Source organism: Poromitra crassiceps (genome assembly GCF_964638095.1).
Source record: "Poromitra crassiceps genome assembly, chromosome: 28".
NCBI lineage: Eukaryota > Metazoa > Chordata > Actinopteri > Beryciformes > Melamphaidae > Poromitra > Poromitra crassiceps.
This window is the reverse complement of record NC_139651.1, coordinates 9,659,385-9,669,384: the sequence shown is the minus strand read 5'-3', so window position 1 is coordinate 9,669,384 and position 10,000 is coordinate 9,659,385. Positions and strand designations below refer to the sequence as shown.

At 47.7% G+C, this 10,000-nt stretch overlaps 1 protein-coding gene across 1 annotated transcript in view; it reads right to left on the bottom strand.

Annotated features, from left to right (window-relative positions):
• Nucleotides 1-10,000, bottom strand: part of LOC310799866 (transcription initiation factor TFIID subunit 4) — a gene marked incomplete at both ends in the record, with an annotated part of 142,986 nt that overhangs the window by 93,132 nt on the left and 39,854 nt on the right. The window contains 2 exons of the mRNA XM_083662467.1: nucleotides 3,968-4,082; nucleotides 7,392-7,467. Of these exons, the coding sequence (XP_083518593.1) occupies nucleotides 3,968-4,082; nucleotides 7,392-7,467 (191 nt within the window). The remainder of the gene's footprint in view (nucleotides 1-3,967; nucleotides 4,083-7,391; nucleotides 7,468-10,000) is intronic.

The following is a 10,000-nucleotide window of genomic DNA, read 5'->3' as shown; positions in this document are numbered from 1 at the left end:
AATAATATAAAAAAAAATCGGCAATCAGCCGAAATATCGGCAATCAGCCGATCGCATATTTGAGGTCAAAATCGGCCGATACAGATTGCTTGCCGATCGATCGGTGCACCCCTAGCAGCAAGGTGCCCACACTGAGAGACATGGACCGCTGCAGACTCCCCCCCACCACCAGCACCAGGTAGCCAGGGCTTCACCGGGGAAGCTGGTGGCACGGGGTCATTCCAAGACCCAGCTGGAGGAGAGCAGCAGTGATGGCAGTGAGGGGGTTAATAAACCCAGTGACGAGCCAAACGCTCTAACTGTTATTAATTGCACCGGCACTGCCCACACCGCTCGATCTGTAATGATTGAAAAAGCATCAGTGAAACCTGATGCTCTCTGATGATGAAGGCGTACGGCGAGATGCCTCGGCTAACAGTAAAAAGATGGTGGAACCCGATGCCAAGTCGTGCCTTTTATAGAGGGTCTTTTGGAACGTCACCATTGTTGTTGTTCGCGGATCTAGCAGACGTTCTTCTTCTCTGCGAGATCTTATCTTGAGTCCTAGTCTAGACCACGGGATGTAACGTGTATATATATTCTAATCACGTCCAATTTATTTATAAAGCACTTTAAGCCAAGCTGGCACATCACATTCCTGGTTGCAGAGCAACAAAAGAAATGCCACCACAAATACAAACAAGAGAGAAGGAGCTGAGCTCGTTCTGGCAAATTAAGGAGAAAAGGGACCATGATATTTTCAATCCGATGGTCGTAACAGTGAATCAAAACTTGCCCCACTTTGCATGTGTGCCTGCCTGTGTGTGTGTCTTTGTGTATGTACAGTATGTACACGTGTGTGTGTGTGTGTGTGTGTGTGTGTGTGTGTGTGTGTGTGTGTGTGTGTGTGTGTGTGTCCACCATGTAGGACAGGGCAGGGTTTGAGGCTGAGCTGGTCCGCCTGTGATTACAGCGGATGCCGGGTGTTTACAGAGATGGGGGGGGGGGGCTGGGGGGGCACAGAAACAGCTGCTTTCACTCTGTACTGTAAACTGTACACACACACACACACACACACACACACACACACACACACACATGTGTACACACACAGACACAAGCACTTGTGTCACAGACGGCTGTAGCTACACTGGAAACCCCACAAGCCCTGCAGAGAGAGAGAGAGAGAGAGAGAGTGTGTGTGTGTGTGTGTGTGTGTGTGTATGTGTGTGTGTGTGTGTCTGTGTGTGTGTGTGTGTGTGTGTGTGTGTGTGTGGTACAGCTGGCCCCACTGGGACCAGTGGCTCAGCGACAGCCGTACAGAGATCCCTCTCTCTCATTGTGATGGACAGGAAACTAGAGGCCACCTCTGCTCATTGCAGCAGGTCACATGACCATGTTCATGTTGCATGTTCTTGGACATGGTGTGTGAGGAGACAGCGGCAGCCTATGGGGTCGCCTTGCCTGCAAACACTGGGCTCTGTTCCAACACGTTCATATCTTCAGGTTAGAAGAGCAGCGCTATCTTAACAAGTGAAGATGGTGTGAAGAGGTTAAAAACACACACTGGCTCCAGTGCATAAGACTAATAATAACAACGCTAATGAATTCATGTGTATCGTACTTTTCAAGACATTCAAGGGCGCTTAGGAGGAGACGTATAAAAGCACAAAAGAAATGAGACGTCAATCACTCATTGATTTAACACTAAAATCAATCTTAAAACTGTGAAGTCAAATATCAATCCTGTCTGCTGCAGCTTAAAAGAAGTGTGAATTGTCAGATCAAAACTAGGGCTGCAACTAACGATTATTTTCATAATCGATTAATCTGTCGATTATTTTCTCGATTAATCGATTAGTCGTTTGGTCTATAAAATGTCAGAAAATGGCGAAGAAATGTCGATCAGTGTTTCCCAAAGCCCAAGATGACGCTCTCAAATGTCTTGTTTTGTCCACAACCCAACGATATATTCAGTTTACTGTTGTAGAGGAGCTCCACCAGAAAATATTCACATTTAAGAAGCTCGAATCAGAGAATTTTGACTTTTTGTTCTCTTAAAAACTTCTCAAAACGACTAATCGATTATCAAAACAGTTGACGATTATCTTCCTGTCGATCGACTAATCGATTCATTGATTAATTGTTGCGGGTCTAATCAAACCCTGCCAGAAAGTAACTTTTACATGAATGAAAGGGACACTCATGCAAATGTATTTTTCTGAAATCATATGAAGGAATTTCATCAGGTTCCAAAAAGCCCAAATGGCGTTTAACTCACACAACAAAGACGTGTCGACCATGCAAACTACCAGCTCAAGTAGGGTTGGGGTACCGAAACAAGGTACCAATATGGTACCGCTACTTTTACAACCAATACTACCGGTACCGAATTGCAACCCAGATTTAGGTGCCTCATTTAGGTGCCATGCCCGAGCTGCTGAGTGAAACATCCGCCCTCCGGTGCTCCGAAACGGGCGCTGCACGCACCTTCACTAACATTCTAGGGCTTAAACACATAAAATGATTGTTTGAAATCCTCTTTACAGCCTCTTTCAATAAAAAATAAAAAAATAAAATAAAAAAGTTTAAATATGCTTTAACTTTTTTTTAAAGTCCCGTTACAGGCACCGTTTAGGCACCGGTTACCGTTTTAGAAGTATCGTTTTAGCACCGGTATTGGAAAATATGAAACGATACCCGTCCCTAGTGGGAAAGGGGAGAAACGCACAACAAAACGACAGTGAGGTGTTTGTTCCGTGACAGCGGCGCTCTGCGTGATCAGGGTTTATGTTGGAGCCAGTGGCTTTTCTGTGTGGAGGGGCCACTCTGCCATCACCGCGGGGGGAAAAGGTTTTCTGTGTGGACTGTGCCACTCTGCCATCACCGCGGGGGGAAAAGGTTGTCAGTAACAAGCCAGCCTGACAGCTTAATTACCAGCGCTGCTAAAGATTTATTGGTTTATCAATCGGGACCCCGGGCGCTGCGTTTCCCCCTCAGGAGATGGGGGGGGGGGGCATTACCATGAACCCGTCGGACCATGTGACCCTGACTCTTTTTGCCGCGGTCCGGTCACACACCAGGGCCGTCCTACACCCCTAACCGCTGTCGATAGTCGCATTGAAACACGCACGCACTACTACTACACACACACACACTACACATGCACTACACACGCACTACAAACACACAAAACACACACACACTCTCATAGACATGTGTGCAACCACTACAGTACAGGATGTACAGGTATGCTCATGTGCACACAGGTAGGGAGGGACACATTGAAGGACACAAGCGCACACACTTGCACATAATGTGCACAGTGCACACACATACATATGTCTGCACACACACACACACACACACACACACACACACACACACAAAACATGGACCACAAAGGCCGGACACGGACCACAAAGGCCGGCATGTAGGCGATGAACCTTTTATGTTCTGAGACAAAAGCCCAGCTGAAGCAGACACAGAGCCGGGGAGAGAGAGGGAGCTGTGAAGCAGACACAGGGCCGGGGAGAGAGAGAGGAGCTGTGGGCAAAATAGCGTATGTTTGACTTTACCAAAAGGTATTTTCAGAACCGCGGCGTGCAGCGTTTCCGACCATCTGGACACAATTACCTTATTTCCAAATTAAGATTTCGCTCATTTGCAATCCTGTGGATGAGTTGTGACACCGACACACCAGGGCTGTGATGAGGTGAGGTGAGGTGGGGGGGGGCGCGCGAGGGGGATCGACTGGCTGACAGCAACACCGATCACCCAGCCAGCCAGCCAGCCAGCCAGCCAGCCAGCCAGCCAGCCATCCAGCCAAGCAGCTGGGATGAACACTCATGGCCTTGGCTGTCAGTGTAGCCTGTAGCCATGCCGAGGCATCTTAGTGAAATGCTGCCCCCATGTGGCGGCCGCCCGGAATGGCGGACGGGCAGAGTGCCTGGCTGCCTGTCTCCTGGCACGAGTGGGAGCGTTGTACCTGAACGAGCCGCCTCCAGGATCGTTGAGCTTGTTTTTCTGATTCCCGGAGATCTGAACGGCGAGGCCCACGGGACTCCTGCCCGCTTGGATGGCGGCTCCCCTCCCCAGCGCGCCTGTGGAGCAGCAAAAGACAGAAGAAGAAGAAGAAAACACTCAACAAGACAAGTAAAGGAGTCGTGTTTATCATTGAAGTGTCCCCTTGAATCTGCGTCAAAATCTCCCGTCTTACGAGACTACACCTTCAACCTTCTCTGTCACCCCTCACAGGGGTAAACAGAGGGGAGTGAGTGAGTGAGTGAGTGAGTGAGTGAGTGAGTGAGTGCGTGCGTGCGTGCGTGCGACGTGCGTGGTGGGGTACTGTTGTCGCTCTCCCCAAGGTTGGTGCGGAGAGAGCGTCGCTCTGTCAATATCACCGCGCTTCACCGGCCTCTCCTTGCACTCCTAAACCCCGCATCCCGGGCACAAGGACTTGCCAGAGTGGATTGAAACTTGATTTTAACAGGCATGTTTTCCTCGCCGAGGGGCACGGGGGAAGTATTTTTAGAACTATCCCCGCATTCCAATTTATGGGCATACAACAACCTACAGATCTTTTACTGCGGGCGGTCTCAGGGAGAAGGGGGCCGATCAAATTTGTATGCGCCTCCGATCGCGCACGCACACACACACACATACAAGCAAACACGTACAAACAAAAAACAGGTGTACACACACACACGCACGTGCACACACACACACACATACAAGCAAACACGTACAAACAAAAAACAGGTGTACACATACACACGCACGTGCACACACACACACACATGCACACGCACAAACACACACACACCACCTGAGAGCACACAGCTCTCTTAGGGGAGCGGTATGCCCGGGCGGGCTGATACCGGGGCGATATTTGTGGGCTTTTGTGGGAAGAGTGTTTGTGAATCAGAGTATGAGTAAGTAGCAGTGTAAATGTTTGAGAATGCTTTATAACAGGAGGGAGGGGCCACAGTCACACCTGTTTTCTCCATCGCTCCAGTCTGTTTACATATCCTACAGCCTGTTGAGTGAGCATGAGAGATTTACTGATGATGGCTAGATCCTCTACTTAACATCGAGTCTGTATTCCACCAGACATGAGTCTTCATCAAGAGAGAGACCTGTCTGCTCAGCCTGAGTCTTCATCAAGAGAGACCTGTCTGCTCTGTCTGAGTCTTCATCAAGAGAGAGACCTGTCTGCTCGGTCTGAGTCTTCATCAAGAGAGACCTGTCTGCTCGACCTGAGTCTTCATCAAGAGAGACCTGTCTGCTCTGTCTGAGTCTTCATCAAGAGAGAGACCTGTCTGCTCGGTCTGAGTCTTCATCAAGAGAGACCTGTCTGCTCGACCTGAGTCTTCATCAAGAGAGACCTGTCTGCTCTGTCTGAGTCTTCATCAAGAGAGACCTGTCTGCTCAGTCTGAGTCTTCATCAAGAGAGACCTGTCTGCTCGGTCTGAGTCTTCATCAAGAGAGACCTGTCTGCTCTGTCTGAGTCTTCATCAAGAGAGAGACCTGTCTGCTCAGTCTGAGTCTTCATCAAGAGAGACCTGTCTGCTCAGTCTGAGTCTTCATCAAGAGAGACCTGTCTGCCCGGCCTGAGTCTTCATCAAGAGAGACCTGTCTGCCCGGCCTGAGTCTTCATCAAGAGAGACCTGTCTGCTCGGTCTGAGTCTTCATCAAGAGAGACCTGTCTGCTCGGTCTGAGTCTTCATCAAGAGAGACCTGTCTGCTCAGTCTGAGTCTTCATCAAGAGAGAGACCTGTCTGCTCGGTCTGAGTCTTCATCAAGAGAGACCTGTCTGCTCTGTCTGAGTCTTCATCAAGAGAGAGACCTGTCTGCTCTGTCTGAGTCTTCATCAAGAGAGACCTGTCTGAGTCTTCATCAAGAGAGACCTGTCTGCTCAGTCTGAGTCTTCATCAAGAGAGACCTGTCTGCTCTGTCTGAGTCTTCATCAAGAGAGACCTGTCTGAGTCTTCATCAAGAGAGACCTGTCTGCTCAGTCTGAGTCTTCATCAAGAGAGACCTGTTTGTGAATGCGGACAGAATGCTGATGGACGTTTAAAAAAAAGAAGAAAATGCAGGCAAACAACAGGATGAGCCAGATTTGTTTTATTGTTATAGTGTTCAGATTAGATTAGATTAGATTAGGTCAGGACAGACTAAGCTGTAGATTAGTTAGATTCCTTGTTTGCTCGTTAGTTCCCGTTAAGGTTAGACTAGTCAGAATGTCTGCAGCTGTTGCTCGTTTGGCTTGGCCGCTCCGCTGCTGGTTCCGGTGTGCCGCTGCTGCCTCGGCGGCGGTGTGGCCGGTGGAATGAGTAACAGCTGTGTGCCCTCAGGCCGGGTGATCATTCAGTACTATCGCTTGTTGTCTAATGTCTATTCAGTGACATCACATCGCCAGGTAATTATAATATATGATCATATGATGACTACATTTGGACTTTGTTTACATGAAGCATATTGAGATATACATTGGTATGTTATGTTTCAAAACTGACCCCTGTGACTATCGTGATAGTGATTTCAACCGTATTCATAGCTTTCAAGGGCCGTTACGTGCTGCTGGGAACGCCCACCTGACGGTCAAAAAAAAACTTGTTCATTCCGCTGGCCGCCTCGACTAGTTTCTCACGCTGTGTTTGTTCAGCCAAAATGCCGGATACCTGTTGTGCTATCGGTTGCACTAACCGACGAGGAGACACGCCTGGCTTGTGCTTTTACAGAATCCTGTCGGAGAAAGAAAACTCAGACAGGAGGAGGTTGTGGATTTGTGCGATTAGACGTGGTTCAGTCGCTGGGGAGGGCAAATGGCTTTTTTTCTACCATCAAAGTACACACGTTTTTGCGGCCAACATTTCATCAAAGGTAAGCTCAAGTAACGTTAACGGGGTATTTTAATCATTATTGTAACGTTACTTGAGCTTACCTTTGATGAAATGTTGGCCGCAAAGACGTGTGTACAAACGGCTGAACAAACACAGCGTGAGAAACTAGTCGACGCGGCTGGCAGCGAATGAACAAGTTTGTTTTTTGACCGCCAGGTGGGCGTTCCCGGCAGCACGTAACGCCCCTTGAAAGCTATGAATCGCCCAGCCCCCCCGTATGTCCTGCTCTCTCCTCTCCACCCTCCTCCCTGCACTCTCTCTCCTCCCTGCCCTCTCCATTCTCCCCTGCGCCTCCCCCTCCCTCTGTCTCTCTCTCTCTTAATATAAGATTTATTGATAGTGCTTAGCTAGATTTAGCTGGACATATTCTCCGTAAAGCCCTCTGAGACATGCTTGTGAATTAGGGCTATACAAATAAACTTGACTCGACTTGGTGAGCGTGTCACTGAGGGCCAAGATGGATGGATGAACTTGACATTGTTATCTTACTCGTGGCTGCTGACCTACCTGGCGCTCTAACAGACGGTGTGATCACCATGGGCATCCGGACCTGGCAGCCAGCAGCACCCGCTCTCTTGATACCCTGTGGAGGAGAGATGAACCTATTTATAGTATTCTATTAATAGTATTCTATTAATAGTATTCTATTAATAGTATTCTAATTGAATAGTACTAGGCATCTCGCGCCTGATTCCTAGGCTCGCCCGCTGCTGGTCATCGTGCCCCCTTATGACATCACTGATGAGATCACTTCCAGTTGGAGTGACATCACTTCCGGGACAACCGGGACACAAAATTGAAACATTGCCCACATTGCCAAATAGATAGATAGATAGATAGATAGATAGATTCCAAAGAGTGAAATGAGGTGAAAGTGAGTTTTTCTAAGATTTTAAAGTGTGCAACCGGATCCATGCACTGCATTTTGGCGCGTTTCCCAAGAGAAACTGTTCAGGGGAAAATGAACTTTTGCTCTTTTCAGCCGCTGGAAGTTGCACGGAAGAATGGTCTGGAGACAGGTCAGCTGAGAGGCACTTGAATTTTGTTTTACAGTGTACTCATCTCTGTCTGCGGTACTAATGCAGGATGTACTCATCTCTGTCTGCAGTACTAACGCTGTACTCATCTCTGTCTGCAGTACTAATGCAGGATGTACTCATCTCTGTCTGCAGTACTAACGCTGTACTCATCTCTGTCTGCAGTACTAATGCAGGATGTACTCATCTCTGTCTGCAGTACTAATGCAGGATGTACTCTGTCTGCGGTACTAATGCAGGATGTACTCCTCTCTGTCTGCAGTACTAATGCTGTACTCATCTCTGTCTGCAGTACTAATGCTGTACTCATCTCTGTCTGCAGTACTAATGCTGTACTCATCTCTGTCTGCAGTACTAATGCTGTACTCATCTCTGTCTGCAGTACTAACGCTGTACTCATCTCTGTCTGCAGTACTAATGCAGGATGTACTCATCTCTGTCTGCAGTACTAACGCTGTACTCATCTCTGTCTGCAGTACTAATGCAGGATGTACTCATCTCTGTCTGCAGTACTAACACAGGATGTACTCATCTCTGTCTGCAGTACTAATGCAGGATGTACTCATCTCTGTCTGCAGTACTAACACAGGATGTACTCATCTCTGTCTGCTGTACTAACACAGGATGTACTCATCTCTGTCTGCAGTACTAACACAGGATGTACTCATCTCTGTCTGCAGTACTAATGCAGGATGTACTCATCTCTGTCTGCAGTACTAATGCAGGATGTACTCATCTCCGTCTGCAGTACTAATGCAGGATGTACTCATCTCTGTCTGCAGTACTAATGCAGCATGTACTCATCTCTGTCTGCAGTACTAATGCAGGATGTACTCATCTCTGTCTGCAGTACTAACGCTGTACTCATCTCTGTCTGCAGTACTAATGCAGGATGTACTCATCTCTGTCTGCAGTACTAATGCTGTACTCATCTCTGTCTGCAGTACTAATGCAGGGTGTACTCATCTCTGTCTGCAGTACTAATGCAGGATGTACTCATCTCTGTCTGCAGTACTAATGCAGGATGTACTCATCTCTGTCTGCAGTACTAACGCAGGATGTACTCATATCTGTCTGCAGTACTAACGCTGTACTCATCTCTGTCTGCAGTACTAATGCAGGATGTACTCATCTCTGTCTGCAGTACTAATGCTGTACTCATCTCTGTCTGCAGTACTAATGCAGGGTGTACTCATCTCTGTCTGCAGTACTAATACAGGATGTACTCATCTCTGTCTGCAGTACTAATGCAGGATGTACTCATCTCTGTCTGCAGTACTAACGCAGGATGTACTCATCTCTGTCTGCAGTACTAACGCTGTACTCATCTCTGTCTGCAGTACTAACGCTGTACTCATCTCTGTCTGCAGTACTAACGCTGTACTCATCTCTGTCTGCAGTACTAATGCAGGATGTACTCATCTCTGTCTACAGTACTAATGCAGGATGTACTCATCTCTGTCTACAGTACTAATGCAGGATGTACTCATCACTGTCTGCACTAATGCAGGATGTACTCATCTCTGTCTGCAGTACTAATGCAGGATGTACTCATCACTGTCTGCAGTACTAACGCAGGATGTACTCATCTCTGTCTGCAGTACTAACGCTGTACTCATCTCTGTCTGCAGTACTAATGCAGGATGTACTCATCTATGTCTACAGTACTAATGCAGGATGTACTCATCTCTGTCTACAGTACTAATGCAGGATGTACTCATCACTGTCTGCACTAATGCAGGATGTACTCATCTCTGTCTGCAGTACTAATGCAGGATGTACTCATCACTGTCTGCAGTACTAATGCAGGATGTACTCATCTCTGTCTGCAGTACTAACACAGGATGTACTCATCTCTGTCTGCAGTACTAATGCAGGATGTACTCATCTCTGTCTGCAGTACTAATGCAGGATGTACTCATCTCTGTCTGCAGTACTAATGCAGGATGTACTCATCTCTGTCTGCAGTACTAATGCAGGATGTACTCATCTCTGTCTGCAGTACTAACGCAGGATGTACTCATCTCTGTCTGCAGTACTAATGCAGGATGTACTCATCTCTGTCTGCAGTACTAATGC